General features: G+C 42.1%; 1 protein-coding gene across 7 annotated transcripts; it reads left to right on the plus strand.

Moving 5' to 3' along the window:
* Positions 1 to 3: 3 nt before the first annotated feature.
* Ankra2 (ankyrin repeat family A member 2) lies at positions 4 to 13399 on the plus strand. Of its 7 annotated transcripts, none has more exons than XM_036207298.1 (10): positions 13 to 55; positions 498 to 593; positions 3854 to 4234; positions 5138 to 5296; positions 7288 to 7353; positions 10621 to 10718; positions 11254 to 11379; positions 11923 to 11989; positions 12467 to 12547; positions 12878 to 13399. In XM_036207298.1, the coding sequence occupies exons 3-10, from the start codon at positions 3946 to 3948 to the stop codon at positions 12931 to 12933; spliced, it is 942 nt and encodes a 313-aa protein (XP_036063191.1). In that variant the 5' UTR covers positions 13 to 55; positions 498 to 593; positions 3854 to 3945; the 3' UTR covers positions 12934 to 13399. The 7 variants fall into 7 exon arrangements, with proteins under 7 accessions (XP_036063193.1, XP_036063191.1, XP_036063192.1 ...); XM_036207299.1 differs by lacking the exon at positions 13 to 55 and adding an exon at positions 62 to 384; XM_036207300.1 differs by lacking the exon at positions 498 to 593 and having other exon boundaries at positions 4 to 55.
* Positions 13400 to 24994: the final 11595 nt, after the last annotated feature.

Consider the following 24994-nt stretch of genomic DNA (forward strand, 5'->3'; position numbering starts at 1 on the left):
TCACGGCGCATGTGCAGAAGCCGTGCGCCGCCGAGAACTACGAGGAAGGGCCCTGGTAGGTGGAGCAGCCGGGGAGGGGCCGTGGGCTTTTCTCGGGTGACCCGGAACTGAGGGGACCCTTAGTTCTCTGAGAGCATGGGCTGCGGAGCTCAGGAGAAACAAGAAGAAATCCCTGGAAGTCGTCTCGTCTTCGCTGAACGCTCTGGGCTTTTTCCAGAAGTGGGAAAACAATAGGAAGTGACGTCTCGGCCCGAAGCAGGCCGGGCTTGAGGACCTCCACCGATCCGCTGCTGGCCCTGGCCCGGCGGAGCCGCCCCTGCGGTCTGGGGTGGGTCGTGCCCCCCGCCGGACCGTCCCCTGTCCCGGGATCCGCTCGCCGCTCGAGTGAGTTGAGTCTGCGGCGACAGAGCGGAAAGGCCCGCCGGGACACCTGTCGCTTGTGAGACGTCTTTCAGTTTTGCTTTGTATCTTTTAATAGCACCTTTCTCCTCTCGTAGGACAATTTCAAGAGTTAGGAAGAAGCGATTAGCTTCCCCTGGGTCGGTGCCCACTGCCCACATTTAGACTCTCTAACCTTCCCTGGGCTCTGGCAGGTGAGCCTACCTTTATGTTAACTCTCTCGTCGCTGTCCACTTGCCCCTCTCCTGCACTCCACGTTTTGGCACGTCAACAGTCTTTGCTTCTCCCTAGAGTAGAGTCTAGCTAAGCGTTTCCCCTACGTTTGCTGTTCTTTCTTCAAAGAGAGGTAATCCCGTATATTGAAACCTTGGCTTGTTCTATAGGGGCTGCAAAGAACATTGGAGATGACTATTTTTACACCATTTTATAAATGATTGAGTCTCAGGAAATTTATACAATGTGTGTGTCCAGCGCATCTAATTAGCAGATGTTGAGAATAGAGAACCAGATCCAATTAGAACATGTGAGAAAGAAAATATTAAAAATTGTTCCGGTTAAGATCAGAAAGTAGCTATGGAGCACCAGGAAGGTTTTGTGTGCGGTGGCTCCTAAGAATGGTCTTAGCCAGGTGTGGTTGGTTCTATGTGCCTTTAATCCCAGCACTCCTGAAGCAGAGGCACGTAGGTATAACACAGTGCGCTCCAGACCAGCCGGCTCTACATGGCGAGCTCGAATACAAAGTGAGACCTTGTCTCAAAAAATAAAAGAAAAAAAAAGTGTTCTCCATCTGCCAATTTTTCGCCTTAATGGGAGCTAAAAAGGAAGCAGTCAAGAAAATAGCAAGCGTTAAAAGAGACACATGACATCCCTTCAGAGAGCTGGGGGGATAGGGGAGCTGGGGGAAGAGCGGATGGGAGTTGCTCTCACCCCGCCCCATGCCTAGACAAAATGGTTTCTCATGCTGTGTCTTTTTAAAGACCCACAGTCTTCTGTCCACTCCTCCGTCTCTCCTTGAGTCGCTGAACTAACTTTCTGTTCCTGTTGCCTCTGACAAAATGTAACGACTTTGTTACACGATACTTTTCCGGACTATAGTGTGTCTGCCTCTTCCAGGGGAGCCTGGAAGTTTGGAATTCTTCTGTTTCTGCTTATTTAATGGCCACAGTGTTGGAGTTGATAGAGCAGGGTATGTTTCTCTGGATTCAGGAGGTTTTTCCCCTGAGGTGAACATAATTACCCGCCCATTCTACTCAGAAGATTGTAGTAATAAGGATCCATCTTTTTGAAACAGGGTTTCTCTGTGTAGCCCTTGGCTTTCCTGGATCTCGTTTAGTAGACCAGGCTGTCATCGAACTCACAAAGATCCGCCAGCCTCTGCCCCCCCCCCAGTGGAGGGATTAAAGGCGTGGGCCACCACTGCCTGGCCACTACCAGGCTTTTAAAGATTTTTTTGAGACAGGGTCTCTCGGTTACGTAGCTCTAATTGTCCTAGAACTTTCTATGTAGACCAGGCTGGCATCAAACTCACAGAAATCCACCTGTTGCTGACTTCCTAGTACTGAGATTAAAGGTGTTATGCCACCACACCTGGCTTGTATAATGTTACTTATATGTATATTTTCAGGACTATTTGGTATTACATAACCAGTTGGCATGCTCATCTCTGGGGAAGACTATTTCTCATGCTCTCTAGTGTTCCACCATGCCCAACAGGATCAATGTTTTTGGTGTTTTTTTTTTTGTTTGTTTGTTTGTTTTTTTGAGACAGAGTTTCTCTGGAGCCTGTCCTGAACTAGCTCTGTAGACCAGGCTGGCCTTGAACTCACAGAAGGATCAATCTTTTGAAATTATTTTTTTTAAAGATTTTATTTATTTATTTATTTATTATGTACACAGTATTCTGCCTGCATGTGTCCATACATGCCAGAAGAGGGCACCAGATCTCATAGATGGTTGAGAGCCACCATGTGGTTGCTGGGAATTGAACTCAGAACCTCTGGAAGAGCAGTTGGTGCTCTTAACCACTGGACCATCTCTCCAGCCCTTGAAATTATTTTAAAACTCTGAACAGTGGTCATATGACACCAATTAATTTTTCTCTTAATTCCAAGTAATTCTGATCATTGCACACCCAGTACCCTTTCAAAATGTCCAACGTGCAATATGCTGTCACATGACAAAAATTAACTGGATGTTCATTTCTTCCTGTTCCAAGGAACTATATATTTGGGACTATCCTATATCCTTTGATACCAATACATAATCTACATATTTTATTTTTTATTACAAATTACATCAAATTGTTTATGCTTACTCTGAGTAAAAGCTGACAAATATACTTTTGATTCTTCAAAAATAAATTTTGTAGGTCTGGATTGCTGCCTCAGTGAGTAAAGGCACTTGCTGCCAAGCCTGAGGACTTGAGTTCAGTCCCTGAGACACACATGATGGAAGGGAGAAGCAGCTTCTAAAATTTGTCCTCGGACTTCTACATGCTTGCTGTGGTCCATGTGTTCTCACACACATGCAAACAAAATAAAGACGTGTAATAACTGATTTTTTAAAGTAAGTTTTGTGAAGTGCTTTGCTGAATCATGGGTATTATTGAAAACAGTGCTAATCAACTTGGCTACAAATTGGTTATGTCTCAGTTCAAACTGGGAGCCACTTACAAGGAACGGCTTTTTTTTTTTAAAGATTTATTTATTTACTGTGTATACAGTGTTTTGCCTGCATGTATGCCTGCAGGCCAGAAGAGGGCGCCAGATCTCATTACAGATGGTTGTGAGCTACCATGTGTTTGGTGGGAATTGAACTCAGGACCTCTGGAAGAACAGCCAGTGCTCTTAACCTCTGAGCCATCTCTCCAGCCCAGGAACAGCATTTTTTAAAAATGAATCTCAAATACTAGCTTATTGTTTTAATGTGAGCCTGGTCTTTGAGCAATAGTCAGATATAGGAAATGTGTTGGAACGTACTAATGGAGGTGTACTGTATTTCCTTTGTCCTTTGCCAAGATCCTATAAATTAATGACAAGATCTCTTCTTACAGATGAGACTTTCGCAGGTTCAGTAACTCGTACACATCACACAGCTAATAAATGGCAAAGCTTGAGTTTATAGGCAGGTTACCTACCTGTGAACACTGTGTACTTTCTGTTCTAGAGGGTTAAAAGAGCACTGTTTGGGCAGGGCGGTGGTGGTGCACACCTGTAGTCCCAGCACTTGGGAGGCAGAGACAGGTGAATCTCTGTGAGTTCGAGGCCAGCCTGTTCTACAGAGCTAGTACAGGACAGGCTCCAAAGCTACAGAGAAACCCTGTCTGGGAAAACAAAAAAAAGGGGGGGGGGGTGGGGAGGAGAGCACTGTTTGGTTGTGTGGTTGAAAATGATTGCGTGTACACATTTACATAAGTTAATATGCTACTTCAGATTTTCTAAATTTGTTCTTTCAGATACTTTAATAACCGAATTCCAAGAATACACTGGAAAACACCCTTGAAAAACCAAGAGGAAGCCATGAAGAAATGTTGTAATTAGAAAAACCATGGCTACATCAGCACATCTGGACATTGGGGCCCAGCTGATCGTGGAAGAGGGTCCCAGCAGCTATAGTCTCTCTGGCATGCCAGACATCAAAATAGAGCACCAGCTGGACCCAAATGCAGAAGAAGCGTCAGCTCAGGGCGTTGCCATGGGAATGAAATTCATATTGCCGAACCGATTTGATATGAACGTATGTTCTCGATTTGTGAAGTCCTTAAATGAAGAGGACAGTAAAAATATTCAAGATCAAGTCAACTCTGACCTGGAGGTGGCGTCTGTCTTGTTTAAAGGTTGAAAGTTATGGTACAAATCCCTACATTCGCTTCCATTTGTCTGATTTTGTTCTCTTTTTCTCTGTCATGAGATCAGAGTTGAGGAAAAGCTTGAAAGTCATCTTTTAGAAAGATTTTCTAGAATCTCAAAGAAACCAACATTAAATTTCTGTTAATTTTAAGAAATATTTCTTGGCTAAGCCAGTATAGTGATGCATGCCTTTAGTTAGTCTCAGCGCTTGAGAGGCAGAGGCAGGTGAATTCAGAGCCAGCCTAGTCTGCATGGTGAGTTCCAGGCCATCCAGAGATACATAGTGAGACCCTGTCTCGATAAATAAATAAAATATTTGCCTGGTCTTTATTTACAATTCGCTAATTTGGTTATTCTTAGTTGTTTCTATCTGTCTATCTATGTATTTATTGGCTTTTTGAGGCAGGGTTTCTCTGTGTACCTCTGGCTGTCCTGGAACTCACTTTGTAGACCAGGCTGGCCTCGAACTCACAGAGATCCACCTGCCTCTGCCTCCTGAGTGCTGGGATTAAAGGCATGCACCACCACCACCCAGCCTAGTTGTATCTTTTTAAATAATAGAAAAATATTCCTTTTCTTTTACAAAATTATTTTAATGTCTCTTGTTTTGTGACTAATTTATATCTACTTCTACTACTTTAATTCAGTGATCTGTTAACATGCTTTAAAGTTACTTTGTAATCTGTTAATAAAACTAGCCTCAATAAAATTTTTCAACACTATAATTTTCTTTGTAGAACTTACACTGTAGTAGTATAGACTATACAAAATTGGTATCACCTGATAAACACTTTATTTGAAGCTGTTAAACATCATACATTGCTTCATGTGAACACTGACACTTTTATTAGGATGCTCTGTCATTAAAATACTATTTTAATTTGTTTTAGCTGAGTGCAATATCCATACATCTCCTTCTCCTGGAATTCAAGTAAGGCATGTCTACACCCCCTCTACAACAAAACATTTCTCACCCATAAAACAGTCAACTACCCTCACCAACAAGCACAGGGGAAATGAGGTCTCTACCACACCTCTGTTAGCAAACTGTAAGTATGCGCTAAGAATGGACTGAAATATTACTACTAGTGTAATTAGCTAATGCAATTACAAATTAGGGATTTGGCTCTGAAATATTAGTTTCACTAAATAAACATTCCAGTTTTGAAAGCTTTAATGATATATTAATCACTTTAGTAAGTTGAAACTTTTTCATGTGTTTTTATGTGTTTGACTGTTTCCTGTTATACCTCGACAAGAACAAATACAGTTTAAAATATTAAAACCTGTACCGGTTTACTATAAAGAAGTGCGTTACTATGAATTATTTACAAGTTAAGATATCAATATTTTTGTGTTCTTAGAGTTTCATGTTTATCTTATATATGAACATAATTATTGTAAATATGTACTTATGTTATTTCACTGATCAAGAAATATTTTGAGCCAGGCAGTGGTGGCACACGCCTTTAATGCCAGCACTCGGGAGGCAGAGCTAGGCGGATCTCTGTGAGTATGAGGCCAGCCTGGGCTACAGAGTGAGTTCCGGGATAGGCTCCAAAGCTACACAGAGAAACCCTGTCTCCAAAAACAAAAACAAACAAACAAACAAAAAAACCAACCAAACAAAAAAAAATAAATATTTTGTACTAGAAACTAATTTCTACTGAAATATTTTATTAGTATATAAATATGAAATCACCCTTTAAAAAACTTTGAATGTAAAGTCATTATTTAGGATATAAAGTTTCTCTACCTAAGCTAACAAGTATTCAGTGAAGAGTGAGTATTTGAATTGAGAGAAAACCAGCTAACAGTTAGATGATAGTAAGGGCATTTGATACTGTAATGTGAACGTGTCTGTATTCCAAAGCCTGGTGAAATCTGAAATCCCTCCGACTTCAGAATTGTGTACTGCAGCACTTAAGCCAGGAGACGCTTCTCTAGCATCCCAATCCCACCTGTGGGCCATTTCCAGCTTACTTAGATGTGTGTGCTTCACAGCTGCTTGTGGGGGTTAAGACTTCCCCAATCATATCTCTGAAGGCAGTATTATTTAAAGGTGCTTCTCAAACAGATTGTCTTACAATATTCCAACCATAGAACTTCTCTGCTGGAAAAACAAACAAACAAAAAAAAGACTAAAGACTGTCCCCCATGTTACGAATAAAAATGCTTAATCAGCTAGCCAGAGTTAACATGCTGACTAGCCTCAACAACTCAGAATCAGGAGAAAGAGGGAGGACAATAATGAGACTGTCTTTAAAATTAAACGTACCCCCACCCCCCCCACACACACACACCACACACACACACACATCTTGCAAGGCCAGTTTTCTATTTATGAACTCATTCCTATGTTAAGAAAACCCATCCAACCTCAAAAATATTTAGGGGGCTGGAGAGATGGCTCAGTGGTTAAGAGCACTGGCTGCTCTTCCAGAGGTCATGGTTGAATTCCCAGCACTTACTTGGCTGTCAACCTGTGACTCCAAATAGAGGGGCTCCGAGGCCCTCTTTGGTTTATATGGTCACTGCAGGCAAAATACCCAGTTGCATAAATTAAAAAATACATGAGTTGAAAAGGCTGGGGAGTAGTGGTATATCCCTGTGGTTTCAGCCTCTCAGATGGTTGAGGTGGGAGCATTGCTTGAGCCTACATGCTCAGCTTTGGGCTGGGCAACACGGTAAGACACTCTCAGAAAAAACAAGTTAGTTCTTCAGTGGAATCACTAAGAAAACTAAAATGAATGTTGTGTCTTTTGGGGCCTCCTTCATAATTTTGGATATGGAAGTAGCATGTTAAAGATTAAGTACCTTATTCACTCTTTAGGATAAATTTTGCCCCGAAATAGTAATTTGCAGATGTCATATCATGTGAGTCAGTTCTCAGAGAACACTACCTATAATACTAGGCTACTTTGTTAGGCTTAAACGATTAAGGTGGGTTTTGTTTTGGAAAAGACACTGGCTTCACCATGGGAAATAGCTGTATATCCACACGGTGCACTTGAGTAATTTTATCATTATATTGTTTCAGCCTTGTCTGTTCACCAGTTGGCAGCTCAGGGAGAAATGCTCTACTTGGCTACTCGTATTGAACAAGGTAATAGCCTAGTTTTAAGTATTATATTTTATATATTTGTTTGAATTTATTAGATTTGTTATTGTTTTATTTTTGTATAGGAAACTAAAAAGACAAGTCATATAATCTCACCAAACACATAGCCCAATGGATAGCAAAAAAGGAAAATTTTAAGTAATATAAAGTATAAAGTTTGAGGCCGTAGGATAGCTCTGAGATTAAGAGCAGGCTCTTCTTCCAAAGCAACAAGTTTAGTTCCTAGCGTCCCATAAGTCAGCTCATGACTGTCGGTAACTCTAGGGGATTTGATGCCTTCTTTCTGTTTTGTTTTGTTTTTGTTTTTATTTTTCGAGACAAGGTTTCTCTGTGTAGCTTTGGAGCCTATCCTGGAACTCACTCTGTAGCCCAGGCTGGCCTCAAACTTACAGAGATCCGCCTGGCTCTGCCTCCCGAGTGCTGGGATTAAAGGCATGCGCCACCACTGCCCAGCTGATGCCCTCTCTCTAGCCTCCAAGAGCACCAGGTACACATGTTGTATGTGTATATACACACAAGGCACAGCACCCATACAAATAAAATCACTTGATTTAAAGTTTTAATTTCCTTTACTTTCCCCCAAAACAAACATTGTAAGAATGTTTTTAATTATTTATTTTTATTTCACGTGCATTCATGTTTTGCCTGCATGTATGTCTGTATGAAATTGTAAGATCCCCTGAAACTGGAGTTACAGGCAGTTATATGCTGCCATGTGGGGGTGCTGGGAATTGAACCCGGATCCTCTGGAAGAGCAGCCAGTGCTCTTAGCCACTGAACCATCTCTCCAGCCCCCACACTGTAAGTTTTTGTTTTCAGGAAATTTTTCTAGAAAATGTTTCCTTTTATGGTTATATTTGAAAATGTGCACGTGCTTTTGTTAGGTACACAAGCAAGAAAATGTTACATACACTGCAGTGTGTCTGTTTTCATTTAATATTTTGGAGAGTGCTCTACTAAAGCATACCGAAGTTTGTTTTTTTTTTTCTTTTTTTTTTTTTAATGTATGTGCATGTTTTGCCTGTATGTGTGTGTGTACCATTTGCATGCCTGGTGCCTGTGAGGTTAAAAGAGGATCCCTGGGAACTGGAGTTAGGTCGGTTTGAGCCATGTGGATGTGGATGCTGGGAACCTGGTTCTCTGCAAGAACAATGAAGTATTCTTAGCCACTGAGCCATTTCTCCAGCCCCAAGATCTTTATTGAGAGAGAGTCTCACTATGTTGCTCAAACTCACAGTCCTGTTTCCTCCTTCTGGGTGCTAGATCACAAACATGCACCTCTACACCCAGCCGTTGTATACTTTGTCACTATAATGCACATGTCTATGTTTTGATTTCTGTTTGTTCTCCTGACTGTTCATCTGGTGGGTTACAGATGTTTGCTGGTAGTCTCAGAATTCTTTATATCCATTGAGTACATTTTCTTTTTTCTTTTTTCTTTTTTTTTTTTTTTTTGAGCTGAGGATCGAACCCAGGGCCTTGTGCTTGCTAAGCAAGCGCTCTACCACTGAGCTAAATCCCCAACCCAAGTACATTTTCATACATAGGTATGCCAGGTCGCAAACTAGATGATCTTTGTCGGGGGGGAGGGTTGAGTAGGCTCTTCACATGTGCTAGGCCAGTGCTCTACCACAGAGCACACCTGTGCCTCTGCCTTCTTGTTTGTACATTTTAACTGCATGTTTGGCCTCACGTTAGCGTTAGAGTTGCAGTTTCCCAAAACTGTCATGGGCACAGTGGGACTTTAATTCTTACTAATCAGTGGGGGGCAGTGCTACCAACCCAGTCTGTTGTTTCATGCATGTAGTTTCCCCAGTTTCTCTGTTTTTGTGTGACTTCTTCAGATTTTTAATTGTAAATCTGTGTCCTTTTTGACTTTGAAGTTTTATGTCGTCCTGCTTAGAAAAAGTTCTGATTCTAGGATTATAAAGAAACCACCCAATCTTATGCTGGAACTTATGTTGTTTTTCTTTTTTATAATCTTTGATGCATATGAAATACTTTTCGTGTAATAAAGAATAAGAAAACTATTGCTATTATTATTATTATTATTATTATTATTATTATCATTATTTTATGGCAATGGTGTTTTGCCTTCATGTTATCTGAGTGAGGGTGTCAGATCCCCAAATGAAGTTATAGACAGTTGTGAGCTGTCATGTGGGTGCTGGGAATTGAACCCAAGTTCTCGGAAAGAACAGCCAGTGCTCTTAACCAGTGAGCCACCTCTCCAGTCCCATCTGTTGCTTTTTTTTTTTTTTTTTTAATGTAGGTGTCCCATCATTGTTGATTACAGGGGGCATGATCCAAGAATTTTATTTTCATAAGACTTGGATATATTTCTGTTTATATTTAAATACTGAGGGCTGGAGAGATGGTTCAGAACCTAAGCACTGGTGCTGCTCTTGTAGAGAATCCAAGTTGGAGTTCCAGCATCCACCTTAGCTGGCTTATGCCCACCTCTAACCCCAGGGGAATCTGAAGCCTCTGGTTTTCACAAACACCTGCACTCACATGCACCCATACCCCACCCTGACACATACATAGTTGAAAAATAAAAATAAATTTTTTTAAAAGTAGAACTCTCACGTTCAACCTACTAAATAAGTGTAGAGGGAAAGCTTTGCAGTTTCTGTTAGACTAATTCAGGAAATAAGATGAGGTTCAAGATAGAATTGTGTGACACTGTTTCAGATTATCCAGTCCGCATATTATGCTAGCAACTTTAGGAATGAAGGAAAATCACAGGCTGCAAGTTAGCTAGAGTGGAAGGCAGCTTTTGTAAGCTGTTGAAGTTTTTCAGTCAACATTCAAGTATGCTAAGGGCTATTGTGTATCAGTTTGTTGTGATCTTCCCATGTATGTTTTGAGATAAGCAAGCTATTGGTCTGTGTTTAGCAGAAATTAAGTCACTTGCCCAGACCCAAACCAATAGAAAATAAAAGGACCAAGATTCTACCTTAAGTCCTGTCCCTGAGACCAGTGTTGCCAACCTTGTACCTAACATGATACTGTGTGTGGTAGTTTATACTTTACAGAATATATTCCATGAACCCACCCAGCTTTGTGCAGTGAGGAACATTTTAACATGTCCAGACTGAAAACCACAATAACACATCCAGACTTCAGTAAACAAAAGTCAGCTCATTGAACTTCATTGAGTCATAAGTTTTTAGAATACCAGTGTTTTCAAAGTGATATTAATATGTGGTTGTTAAATTAGATCACAAAAATTGCTTTTCTTTTAAATAGAAAATGTTATCAATCACACGGATGAAGAAGGATTCACTCCCCTGATGTGGGCTGCGGCACATGGGCAAATAGCTGTGGTAGAGTTCCTACTTCAGAATGTAAGGAAAATGTGTGTGTGTGTGTGTGTGTGTGTGTGTGTGTGTGTGTGTGTGTGTGTGTGTGTGTAGTTTCTTGAGCTCAGTTAAGTCTTCAGTGCATATTAATATCTGCAGCCAATGGAGGGTACAAAGTCAATGACTACCTTTGATGTTCTTGTGGAGCTTGGGTCTAGCTGGGAAAGCAATGGTCATCATACAGGAAACTGGGAGAAGAGCTAGCTGAATATCCAGCCCCTCTGAGTGGAGCAGGGACAGAAGTGCTGTCCACGGGTTCTGGAGGGAAGGGCTCCTGGAGGGGTGCTGTCCACTGGGCCTTTGCCAGAGTGAAGGAGAATGAGGATTGAGGCAGCTGGAGAGAGGGGGAAGGCAGGCATCCAGGCAGCTTTGGTAACAAACACATCCATCACATTTCTGTTATTTCCTCATTAGCCCTAGAACATGGCCTGACCTCAGTGTTAAACTGTAATCATATTGACAAAGACAAGTGTTCTTGTTTAAGTTCATTGAAAGTCCTCTATGTTCACTTCCATGACAGGGTGCAGATCCCCAGCTTTTAGGAAAAGGTCGAGAAAGTGCCCTGTCATTGGCCTGTAGTAAAGGCTACACGGATATTGTCAAAATGCTGCTTGACTGTGGAGTTGATGTCAATGAGTACGACTGGGTGAGTCCACAACACTGAATGTGAAACTGCTGTAACAGTTGTTGAAGTGCTGGCCAGCGCCATGGCCTGTGTCCAATCCCCACTGCCTTATACACTGCTGTAACAGTTGAAGTGCTGGCCAGCACCATGGCCGATGTCAAAACCCCAGTGCCTTATACATTGCTTGGTGGTCAGCAACAGCTCCCAGGAGGTAGAGACAGGAGGATCAAGGTTATCTTTGGCTTCAAGATATTTCAATGCCACAGGGCTACTTGAAACCCTGCCTCAAAAAATTAGTTAATTAATTAAATACAATTATTGTAATAATTTTTAGGATTTAATTGATGCCAGGGAGATATAAGCTTTATTAAGGACTTGGGAGAAAAAAAATATATACTTACTTAAGATGAACAACTTAATGTCATAAATTCAATTATTTGTGACTTAAATATTTTTCACAAAATATTAGTATTATTTTAAACTACTTTTACATGCCCAGTTTCATAGCAGCATTTGATTGACTCTTGCTCAGTGAAAAATGATGATGACCTTTTCCTTCTTCAGAACGGAGGGACGCCTTTGCTTTATGCTGTCCATGGGAATCACGTGAAGTGTGTAAAGATGCTGTTAGGTAAGTGGGTGAACATGGTTGTTAGTTAGAAGGAGCCCTGTGAGCATTTTGGTTTAAATTTCCCTGTTAGGAGAGCTTACCTGTTGTTAGGTTGTATGAGCCTGCTGGCATTCGCCCCTGGATTTTCATGGCCACAGGGCTGCCCTGAGAGGCAGTTCCATCACACTCCACCTCTGCACTTGAAGCTTTTGCCCTTCCCGCTCACATCAGAGGTCACCTTTGACTCTACTCTGGTGTTCTCTGGACACAGTGTCTTCATATATAAGTTTTGTCCAGTTTATGAGTTTCAGCTACTCTAGAGACGGTTGGGTATCCAAATGAACTCTGTGTATCCCATGTGCTTAGTCTTTGTGTGAGCATGTTAGAAATAGCCTCCAGATTGGCTGACAATCTGTTCAGCCATTTGCATATGAGCTAGGAATAGACAGACATTTGCATTTGCATTTTCTTTATATAGATTTTTCTGTTTTGATACAGAAAATGGAGCTGACCCAACAATTGAAACAGACTCTGGATACAACTCTATGGATTTAGCTGTAGCTTTGGGCTACAGAAGTGGTGAGTGTTTCAGAACTCCTGGGTTTCATTTTAGGAAAACTTCAAACCTTTTTCATTGTTTCATGTGTAAAACATTATGTTATCCTATGCCAGACATACGCTTTAATGGAGTGCAAAGTAAACCGATTCCTCTAAAGTTAAGAAATGAATTCATTTGTCATACTTTTTCGTAAACTCAAATAGTTAGTGGAGGAAAAGTGGGTAGTATCTGCAAGATTTTCAAACATGTTTTCATAAAAATTATTTATATAACAGTGTTGTACTTGGGGTCTTCACTTTTCTGGTTCTGCTTTGTTTCTGTGCTGTGACCTTGGTGGCCTGTCTTTGCAGTTCAGCAGGTCATTGAGTCACATCTGCTGAAGCTACTTCAAAACATCAAGGAGTGACGCAGCACTCAGAAAATGCTGTCTGCCCTTCTCTTCACTCCTCGGTCCTTATAAATGATAGTTTTGTTTACATGTAAAGTTTTACCTCAGTTGCAATATTTGCTGGTTTTTAGTGAGTTTTAATAATTATTCCTCTGGATAATTCACTGGTTTATAATGAAATTAATCCTGATTTTTTAAAATAAATGTGTTTTACTATATATTTAAAGTTATAAATTAATGTTTTATGGCATGAAAACTTTTATGGTATAGGTGGTTATGTGTCTTTGTATCAAGTATCGCAGTTTGACACTTTGAGAACTAAATCCTACCTTGTTTATCTTCATTCCTGTATTAACTCTTTGACTTTGCACAGGACTCACTATAAGTCTGGGGGAGGGGGGGAGTAATGTTCTTGTTGAATTCAAAAGTACACAGTGTGATGGTTTACAAAATCATGTTAAATAAAATACTCTTTCTGTCTGTTTGCATTCTGGCTCTTTGAATATATGCTTATCACAGATGTCTCCAAAATTTTCAGTTTATCATTTATGTTCTACAAATTTATCAATAAAGATTTATTGTTGGGCAGTGGTGGCACACACCTTTAATCCCAGCACTTGGGAGGCAGAGCCAGGCAGATCTCTGTGAGTTCGAGGCCAACCTGGTCTACAGAGTGAAATCCAGGACAGGCACCAAAACGACACGGAGAAACCCTGACCATATCCTCAGTCTTGGCAACCAATGTCCTTATTTGCTGTGTCGTCTCACTGACCCTGGGCCTGATTGTTTACATCCATATGGCAATTTAACTATATAAATGACCCAAACCAGCAGGAATCAGGGTCCCAAATGGCAAGGTATTGTTGATTGGGAGGCCCAGCGATGGGAAATAGAGAAGACAGATAAATAAGCCAAAAGCAATGGCTGGAACCAGGAGGTCTTGCACAGGCTGGTGGCTTATATGCCAAGCAAACATCATATATACTATTTTCTGGGGCTGAGGGGCAGGGGTAGCCAAGGTCAGGAGAAAACAAAGTCTGACAATGTTGGCAAAAAACATGGGATAGAATCCTCAGACACAGCTGTCTAAGGACTCATAACCACAACCCAATGGAAAGAATTGGTTCCCCCAAAACTGCAACCTTGACTCTTTGAGGAGACACTGTCCCAGCCCTAAACTGTCCTTGCCAAGTCCACTCCTGGACAAGGACACAGAACTAAAGTTCTTTTCGCCCTTTCATCGGGGCCTCTGAGAAAGTCTGGTTGCTCTGGCTCCCCACTTACAAGCCTCTCCTTTTTTTTCCTCGCAAATCTAGAGCTTTCCATGACCTAAGAAATAAGGTCAAAACAATGAGTTTCTGCTCAGCAGTCTTCAGGACGAGGTGCAGGGCTTCTGAAGCCTGCATTATTTGTTCCTCTATTCTAGGTTAGGGCCCTAAGCCCAAGAAATTCTTTCCACATTGTACCACCACATCAGTTCATCAGCCTAAATCTTTGAGATCTGCACAACGTGCTAAAAGATCTCTGCCTTCTTTTCTTTTAATTTTTACATTTACTTATTTGGAAAGATAGGTGCATGTGCTCCCAAGCATGCACATGTACCATGACACGCATTTACAGGTCGGACTTCAGTTTACAGGAGTCAGTTCTCTCCTTCCACCGTGTGAGTTCCAAGATTGAACTCTGGTTACCCGGCTCGACCTGCTATGGAGTGTGACAGCAGTTCAAGGGATGATGTCCAGGAGTCTGTCACTGATGTCATCGGTGGGTCTGGGACACCCCTCTGCTGGCTTTCTAAAGGCTCTACCATTTAGAGGTTCTGGGCCCCCGAACAGAACCTTCAGATGTACTTCCAGTAAAGGCAGAACAACAGTGAGACCGGACAGGTAAAAGCCTGTGTTGTAGTACTCTGTGGTTATTTCCTAAACAGTCTGCCAGTGCCTCCCCTGTGGGTGAGAACCTATTTCAGATAGCAAGGCTGTTCTTGAGTCTTGGAGGCCTTCCCACAAAAATGTGATCTGGAATGTTTACCCTCACAGCGTGTCACTAGCGGGAAGGCTAAGCGTCACTTCAAGCAGTTATTCCTCCCATTCCCTCTACAAGTCAATCAGAATAATGTCCTTTTAATATCAGAGACATGGTCAAGCGCATTAACAGGTTTTAGAGTTAGGAAATGTGTTATACTTCAGTGATAGGTGAAGATGTTTCTCAGTTACAGAGATGCACAGAGAGCCATAGGTTTAAAAAAAAAAAAAACAAGAACTTGCTCTATCTCCCTCTCTCTCCCTATTTGTTTGTTTGTTTGTTTGTTTATTGTTAGGGACGGAACCCAGGACCTTGCACATGCTATTTGCTCAGCCTTTTGAGCATGATTTTTTTCCCAAATTGTTTCCATTTATTTTAAGTAAAATTGTATTTCATGTCATAAACACTTGGCCCCAGCCCTGGGTTACATAAACCAGGCTAATGGTGGAAGAAAGTGAACAGTGTCTTCAGGGAAATGGAATTAGAATCAACAACACAAGAGATGAAGACAATGATGTTTTGACACAGAGCATGAAAACCCTTTTTTCTCTCCTTTTTTTTTTTTTTCCTAGAGCATGAAATTCTTAACTGACATGAGGCTAACACATAGACAAACAGACCAAACCAGGCAACACAAAAGCAAAGCAGTAGTAAGTGGGATTCTCTGTCACCTGCTACTGAGAACAGATCTCTGTTGTACATCCGGCAGGGAGAGATCACCAACAGCCAGACCACAAAGGCTGATCCCCAGGCTGGAGAGAGGGCTCGGGGATTAACAGCCCTTGCTATACAGTCAAGACAATGGGAGTTCAGAGACCAGTATCCCTGTAACAAGCCCATAACCCCGCAACAAAGGGGGCTGAGGCTGGAGGATGGCTGGGGCTTTCTGGCTTCCAGCCTAGCCCAGACAACATGAGCCTAAGGTTCAGGGAGAGAGCCTGCTTTCAGACAGAAAATGAGAAATGGGGACACCTGGCACTCTCTCCAGGCCTCCATGCAAACACACATGCACATATCCTCTCCCATACCACATGCATTTGTACATACACTCACACAGATACACACATGCACAAATAAACTAATAATAATAAAAAAATATTTTTCAAAATGCTAATCCCCGGTCACTTATTCACTAGTAGATAATATTTTCATGAATGTGTGCAAAGTTGAAAGAAAAACAAATACATAAACTCTGAGGATGGTAGAAAGAACTGGAATCGGAAAAGCTAAATTTCTGTTGCCTCATGAGGTATCCTCCAAGGTCAAGGGAACATGTGCAGGTAAGTAAGTTAGGTGGCCCTGGCATGTTAATACCATCAAATACCAGTAAATGACCTTTAAACTGTTCCAAGATCATTTTCAAAAGATTACAAAGACAAGACACCCTCATACAGCTAAGCCAGCAACAAATACTTTAATCTTCTCACGAATAAATGAAGAAGTCAGTAAGAAGCTAAGAAGCTAAAACTAGCCGGACATGATGCTGCATGCCTTTAATCCCAGCGCTCAGGAAGCAGAGACAGGAGATCTCTATGAGTCTGAGGCCAGCCTGATCTACATAGTGAGTTCCTGGACAGCCAGGGCTACACAGAAACCCTGCCTCGAAAAAACAAACAAACAAAAGTTAAAACAGGCTCTGACTCCATATAAGAAACCAAAGAGGGGTTCAGGATTTAGCTCAGTGGTAGAACAAGGCCCTGGGTTCGGTCCTCAGCTCCAGTAAAAAAAAAAAGAAAGAAAGAAAGAAAAAGAAACCAAGGAATTGGGGTGACCTTAAGACAAGATTGCTGGTCGTATATAAACCTAACTAACATCCAGTAGGAACCTAAACTGCATCAAATGGTTCATTCCCACACTACAGAAATTGTTTCTTTACAGATAAAAACCCTCCAAAGTGGGGCAAAAGAGATGGCTTTTTTTTTCTCAGCACCCACACACTGGCTTGTATCTATCTCCAACTCCAGTTCCAGGGTATTCAACACCTTCTACCAGCCCCCGATAGCACCAGCCATGCATGTACTACATAGATATACATACAAGCAAAACACCCACACATGTAAAATTTTTAAAAAATTTAAAGCCTCTAGGCTGGCCAGTGGTGGTGGCACATGCCTGTAATCCCAGCACTCGGGAGGCAGAGCCAGACAGATCTCTGTGGGTTTGAAACCAGCCTGGTCTACAAAGCGAGATCCAGGACAGGCACCAAAACTACACAGAAAAACCCTGTCTCAAAAAACAAAAACAAAACAAAAATTTAAAGCCTCTGAAGTAACCTGTCATTCCACTCAGTCTGTGACCTGTAACAAACGGTGTTGAATCAGATTCTGTCTCTCCAGATCATCCTCTGGGGGCCTTTGTCCCACATGACACTGAAAGAACATGTCACCATGACCTGCTAAGACCTCAGGGAAAGCATGGCTGAGGTTGGGGAAGTCACCCTGGTAATTAATCTCCCTTCTTTCAACAGCTGAGGGGTAAACAAATACAGGTACCCCGATCTGTTGGTGACAACACTTGTCTTACATCACCCCGCTTATGAGACGGGGCAGGGGGTCCAGAGTCCCCTCGGGAAAAGAAGCGGCAAGCTGGAGATCTGCACGACCAAAGGTTAAGGTTTTAATATGCTTGATCTTTATAAACATAAACGCCTGGGCTTTTAAGGAAAATAGTAGTGGATGGTTTTAACCGCGCCGCTAGAGGGTTTTCAAAGGGTGTAACTCTGAAATTGTCTTTGGAATGTCAGTTAGCCTCCTGGATGGATAAGATTTTATTGCAATACTTTTTAACACTTTAAATTCTGTTCTTAACACAGAGTGTTCACATATTCTTCTACCATTGAGAGATGATATGTCGATATACAGATAGATGGTAGATAGATGATACATACGTATGTACAGAAGACAGGTGCGTTGTCAGGTCATATCATTTACTATTTATGCATCTAGTTGAGGCAAGGTGTCTACTCTTATCCCTTAAAAGACTGTCTGTGTGAAAAATGAAATATTTATCAGTCTGGTAGTTTGAGAAAATTGCTACACAAACTCTGGCTATGGTAAATTCATAAGTATTCTTTTAATCTTTTTTTTTGTGTGTGTGTGTGTGTCATGTCTCAAATTACCTGCCTAATGACAGTCTCGAAAGTTTGCCTTCTTACTAATAAAATTCCCAATGGTAGTCATAACTTCTTACATTTTTTAAAAATTTTTTTGTTTGTTTGTTTGTTTTGTTTTTCAAGACAGGGTTTCTCTGTGTAGTTTTGTGCCCTTCCTGGAACTCACTTGGTAGACCAGGCTGACCTCAAACTCACAAAGATCCGCCTGCCTCTGCCTCTGCCTCCCAAGTGCTGGGATTACAGGCATGCGCCACCACCGCCCGGCTAACTTCTTACAATTAAAAAATAATAATTTATTTATCTTTATTTTATGTTTTTTGGTGTTTTACCTGCATGTGTGTCTGTGTGAGGGTGTCAAAAGCCCTGGAACTGGAGATACACACAGTTGTGAGCTGTCATGTGGCTGCTGGGAATTGAACTTGGGTCCTCTGGAAGAGCAGCCAGTGCTCTTAACCACTGAGCCATCTCTGCAGTCCCAACTTCTTATATTTTTATTGCTAGTAAGTTTTATAATGTATGTGCATTTATCTCACAACAGAAAGTAGCAGTAGCCAGGGCCTAGTGTTGCCGGCCTGGAACCTCAGCTCCTTAGAAGGCTGGAACAGGAGAACTGCAAGCGTAAGCCTTCCTGGGCTCCAGTATGAATTCGAGACCAGTTGGACAACTTAGTGAGATCCTGTCCTGAAAGAAAGAGAAAAAAATAAACAGCTGTGTTTATAACTAGGTGGTGGGATGTTTGCCTGGCATATGAAAGGTCCTAAACTTAATCCTTAGTACTGAAAAAAAAGAAAAAAAAAAAAAAATATATATATATATATATATATATATATTTTTTTTTTTTTTTTAAGGGACTATAACATGAGTGAAAGACTTTTAGGTGTGCATTTAAGGAAGAGCAACCACTGAAGAGGAGCAAGCCAAAGATGATGGGATAAATGTTCTCTGGTTACAGGAGACTTCAGAGGGCTGTCCTGTCCTGGGCAGACCTTCCTCTATGGAGAGTAAAGTTCATTCTGTTGGAGCGCAAGCTCTAAGATGCCAACTGTGTGCAAAAAGAATATGACCCAGGGCTGGGAGATGCTCAGTGGTTAAGAGCACTGGCTGTTCTTCCAGAGATCCTGAGTTCAATTCCCAGCAACCACACGGTGGCTCACAGCCACTATAGTGAAATCTGATGCCCTCTTCTGGTGTGTAGGCGTATGTGCAGATAGAGCACTCATACATAAAATAAATAAATCTTAAAAAACAAAACAAAACAAAACAAAAAAAACCAAAAACATAGGAACTAAAGAGATGACTCAGAGGTTAAGATTAATTGTTGCTTTGACAGAGGATCTGGATTTCATTCCCAGAACCCACATGGTGACTCATAATGGTCTGAAAATCCAGTCCCAAGGGAACCAATGCCCTCTTCTGACCTCCAAGGGCACCAGGCATGTATGTGAGGCACATGTATATGTGCAGACAAAACACTCATACACATAAAATAATGAAAGTAAATACATCTAAAAATTATTTTAAAATGTATGATCCACCTGTCATGTTATTGCATCCATAACAAGAATCAAGAAATGTTTTCCTAGCTGGGCAGCAGTGGCACATGCCTTTAATCCCAGCACTTGGGAGGCAGAGGCAGGTGGATCTCTGTGAGTTCGTAGGCTATTCTGGTCTACAAAATAAGTTCCAGGACAGCCAGGGTTATTACACAGAGAAACCCCATCTCTAAAAAAACAAACAAACAAAAGAGAAATGTTTTACTAATGGTGAAGCTATGGTCTGTTGATTTGAAAGGATCAGCAATGTGATTATTACTCTGGGAACAGACAGTTACAAATTCATTTCCTGCTGAATTCTCTCAGTAAAATGAGTACAGTTGATTTTCTGTACGTACAGATCTGAATTCACAGATTCACTCAACTACTAGAAATAACCAAAATAATCAAAACTGCCTCTGTATTGAACACACACAGATTTCTTTTGCTTCTCACTATTCCCTACAAGGATAGAACAGCAACTGCTTAAAAATCCTTCACACTGCATTATGTAGAGATGACAAAGGATGTGAGAAGATGTGGACAAATTGTACACAAATACTGGCACACGTTACTCAAAGGACTGAAGCATCTGTCCATTTGGGCACCATCTTCAGGAGTTACTGGATGTAGTCCCTGTGGATGCACAGGGAGGGCTGTGCAGAAAACAGCATGATGTGTTTATTCTCCAAAATGACAGGTTCACTTGTGTTATATTATGAGCACATAGCATCTGAAACAATTAGCTGTTTCAATATTTCCCTCTCGATATCCAGTGGGACAGGTTCTAGCAAGATACATTACATCTCCCAGAATCCACTTGTGAAAAGCATCATAATTACCTTTGTGGTGTTCAGTCCATCATCGTCTCTTCCCCATAAAGTTTTAGGAGATTGCTCTAAAGGTCATTAATTCTTCAGCAGGCAATTTACGTAGCACATTACCACCATGCTAGAGACCAGGCTGGCCCTGAGGAAACTGTGGGAGCCCACACCAAGGCAACTCCCTGTCCCAGGGGTCCACATGAATCTGTCCCCCAGGTGACTTCCCCTGAACCATGTGTCCTAAAAAAACGAGTCCTATGTTAACCGATGTCAGGTTTCTCAGACACCAGTCCTGTGGTTGCGGGAGCACCTCCTTACTGACCGATAGAAGCCTCCAACTCTGGGGGTGCGGGGCGGGTCAGGACCAGACTAAGGACTGTAGAGTGGTGGGAGCAAGTTCCATTCCAGAGGGAACTGGTTCCCAGCCTGAGATTCACAGTGAGGTCATCTGGAGAGGACTGAAGGTGCCAGGTGGGTGAGGGGAGGGGAGGGTTGGGGAGGGTGTCTGCTCTTAGCCACAGGTGGTTTGATTTAACTAATGTGCCCCTGGCGATCCTGATATAATCATGAGGGAGAACGATTGTCCATAGGGACAAGTAACTCTAACAGGTGGAAGTGGTAGGGTCCCAACTACACCTGCCCCACCCAGCACATGCCTCACCCATCACCACCCTGTCTACAAAATGAATTAATTAAATTAAAAAAGAACAGAAACAGAACAACAAAAACCCAAGTTGTTTGTGTCTGACCTGTTGGTACTTGTTATAATCCTTTTGTAAATACCCCTCTCCCCACAAGCCTAAGTGGCAAGATAAAGAATTACAAAGCACCAATCATGCCTTTTGTTACTGAATTGTGCTCTGTTAGCTATGATTGCACATTCTTTATTAAGAAGTAGAAAAGGCAGAGCCAGCTTTTAATGCTCTCACTGTGTTTACCATTTAGGAGTCCTGAATACCGAGCACACCGGTTTGTACTAAAGAAGGCTAAGGAGCTTGCTTGCTGTTTTCTGCTCTGGAGGTTCCTAGAGTGGGGAGCAGTGTTCACTGAAGCCCTGGCCTTCCGTGATTCATGGCGGCTCACAGGGTTCACCCAGAAAGCCAGGTAACTCCTTCAGGGCGCATGCCCATTATGAAATCTCTTCCTGGGGTGTCCTGGGGTTTGTTTGCCTCAGAGGTGGGCAGTGATAACAAGGTCAGTTGCTGGTGTGTCCCTGGCTTAGTGAGACCCAGCTTCTAAGCCCCTCAGTTGTTTGAGGCCGTGGCACACGTCTTTAATCCCAGCCCTAGGGAGGCAGAGCCAGGCGAATCTCTGTGAGTTCGAGGCCAGCCTGGTCTATAGAATGAGATCCAGGACAGGCACCAAAGCTACACAGAGAAACCCTGTCTCAAAACAACAACAAAAAGAATTTAACAGCCCACCTACCTGGCTGAGTCAGAACTTAGCATCACTGCCTTCTTCTGAGAACAATCCACTCTGCCATTCCAGGTCCTAGACCACAACACTTTTATTCATGATAACCCCCAATGGAATGTTTTTAAGATTGTATTTTATTTTAATTATGTATATAGCTGTGTTAGAATATGTGCCTGTGAGTGCAGGTTTCTGAGGAGGCCAGAAGAGGGCATGAGATCCTGTGAAACCAGAGTTACAGGCAATAGTGAGCCAATCCACTCAATGTGGTTGCTGGGAAACCAGCTCCAATCATCTGCAAAAGCAGCATGTGTTCTTAAGCCCTGAACCACATCTCCGGCCCTGACAACTCCCCATTGGTTACCTCTACTGGAGGAGTGGGGGCCTATTTACTGACCAGGAACATGAGGGTACCCTTTACATACCGGAAATATTCCAAATCTTGCCTTGGGTAGTGGTTACATGGGAATGTGTGCAAAGTCAATCAGCATGCTGTGCACATCTCATTCTTATGCTTTCCTAAAGATATTTAAGATAAAAACTGCAATACATAGACTTTATGTAAGGAGCCACCTCCATCACAACTAAACTCAGACAGGTGATATGCTTTTGTGGTGGAGTTGCTTCTTGTGTGGACGTTTCTTTCTGGTGTGCTACAGTGTTGTAAGAGCAAGAAAGTACTAATTTAATAGTTGATATTCCTTGTTTCAAAGGCAAGGAAATGAATGAATTAGTGTCCAATATTGCTCTGAGCCACTAATAAAATTGCACCATGTGAGTGTTCCACACATAATCTTGTAACTAATGCTGCTAATGGGTTATTTCTTATATATTTTATCATTCCTCATCATATTATAATGATGTGATTGCTTTTTTTGTTTGTTGGGTTTTTTGTTTGTTTTGTGGAACTGAGGATCGAACCCAGGGCCTTGCACTTGCTAGGCAAGCACTCTACCACCAAGCTAAATCCCCAACCCTGTAATTGCTTTTGTTTTGATGAGTTTTTCATTTGTTTTGTCTTGGTGGGCCTCCTTGAGCACCTGCACACATGTGGCATACAGATACACATGTGTACACATAACTTTAAGAAGAATATAAATCTTTGAAGAATGTGCTATGCTTGAAGCAGGAAAGTGGTACACACTTACAGGTCTTTTGCATCTCCACTTCTCTTTAAAAGAGCCAAATAGTTCTGTTGCTCCCTTCTCTGGTCTCCCTCTTCTAGACTCTCTTGCAGCTAGGTAGCAAGTATGTGATCTAAGTGAAAGTAGTCTTGCATGTCAGGCCCTGCGTTTCTAAATGTAAGGTGCTGACCCAAAGCAGTAAGAAGTATGGAATTAATGGTAGTGACTACAACAAGCCCAGTCTTGGCTGCAGCAAATGGCACACTAGATGTGATCCTGACCAGTAGGTTTGGGTGGTGCTTTCTAGATGCCTGGTTCCCTGTTCCAATTCTTCCTGTAGCCCACTGCCATAGAATGCCTGGGATTTCTGTGAGCCCTCAACATTATTTTAAAGATTTACCTCTATTATTTTTAATTATGTGTATGTGTGAGGGTATGCACTTATGTGGGGAGGGGGGTACCCAACAGAGGCCAGAGAAGAGCCCTCTTGGATCTGGAGTTACAGACAGTTGTGGGCTGCCCAACATGGGTGCTGGGGACCAAGCCTGGGTGTAAGTGAGTACCACTACCTCCCAGCTCATCTTCCCCTTCTCCCTCAGTACTAGGCATTGACTGTAGAGCCTCATGCATGGGAGGCAAGCACTCTACCACTGAGCTGCCACCCTAGGCCTCCATTTTCCTAGCTCTAGAACCCCTTGAAGACTAGGAAATGTTACTTTTGGAACTACATAGTAGTCTTTCTAGAAAAGTATTTGCAGATGCTCTCCATCACTATTGCAGCTGAAGCTGACCCCTGCTTCCTGAAACCTGGGACCCTTCCACGGTTTTTCCTTTCTTCTCCATCATCTCCTTCTCCTCCATGTCACTCACCTCCCACCATTCCCCATTTTGCTGAGCACCTTCCAAGGATGGGACAAAGTGACGGAGTCTCCATCACACTGTGGCAGTCTCACTCCAGAAGCCTATGCAGTCCAGCCCATTTTGTAGCCGTATGTGTATCATGGCCATCCGTGTGGTTAAGGCTTCGCCTTCTCTTCTAGGCAACAGGAATCTCTTTTCTTCCTCCTGCAACAGATGTGCCTGCAGATCAGCATCGTAAAAGAGGTGACATTTCCACATTTTTTTAAACTTTATTTTACCTGTGTGTGTGTGTTTTGTCTGTGCACCATAGAGGTCAGAAGAGGGCATTGGATCCCCTGGGACTGGAGTTGTGGAAGGTTGTAAGCTGATATTTGGGTGCTGGGAATAGAAGCCAGGTCTTCTGGAAGCGTAGCCAATGCGCTTAACCTCTGAGCTATCTCTCCATCTCTATCTACTTTTTTTTTTTTTAATAGTTAAAGAGTCCTGCCAGGCAGGAGCCATTCAGTTATGTCCTGGGAGCTACCCAATAACAACTTCTCCCCATTAAGTCCAGTGTCTCAAAGGCCTTAAAATTATTAGTAGGTGCTAGACTGGGACTTGTTGGAATCCTTCTCTGGAAGATAAGGTCAAGCAAGCTGGAGCCCACATCAGCCCTCCCTTCATAGCTCCTAAGGACCAAAGATCACACACATAGTGCCCCAATCCTATCCAAAGCCAGGCATCCCAGTAGCCAACTTCCAATAAAGTCAGCATTCACATGCTGATACATTCATATCACACACAGGACAGCTTCATCATAAAGATAGATTTCCATCTCTTGGGCTTCTTGTTTGTTTTGTTTTTGTTTTGAGATTTATTATGTAGACCAGGTTGGCCTTGAATTCACAAAGATCTGCCTGCCTCTGCCTCTGCCTCCCAAGTGCTGGGATTAAAGACATGTACCACACCCAGCTAGAGAAAGGTTTTAATTAGGTTACCAACATACTTGAACACACACTATCTCAGGTAAGATATAGTTAAGCTTTTTAATTTTGCCTCATAACTTATAAATAGGCTGACCACTAACAAAACAACAAAATCCACAATAATTTTTCCCTGAGGGAGGTCAGTTTAAATGATCTGTACCTGAAAAAAAAATTTTTCACGGACCCCAGGACCAGGATAGATTTTCTGAACCTTCAAGTATTA

Source organism: Onychomys torridus, chromosome 15 (assembly GCF_903995425.1).
Source record: "Onychomys torridus chromosome 15, mOncTor1.1, whole genome shotgun sequence".
Classification (NCBI taxonomy): Eukaryota; Metazoa; Chordata; class Mammalia; order Rodentia; family Cricetidae; genus Onychomys; species Onychomys torridus.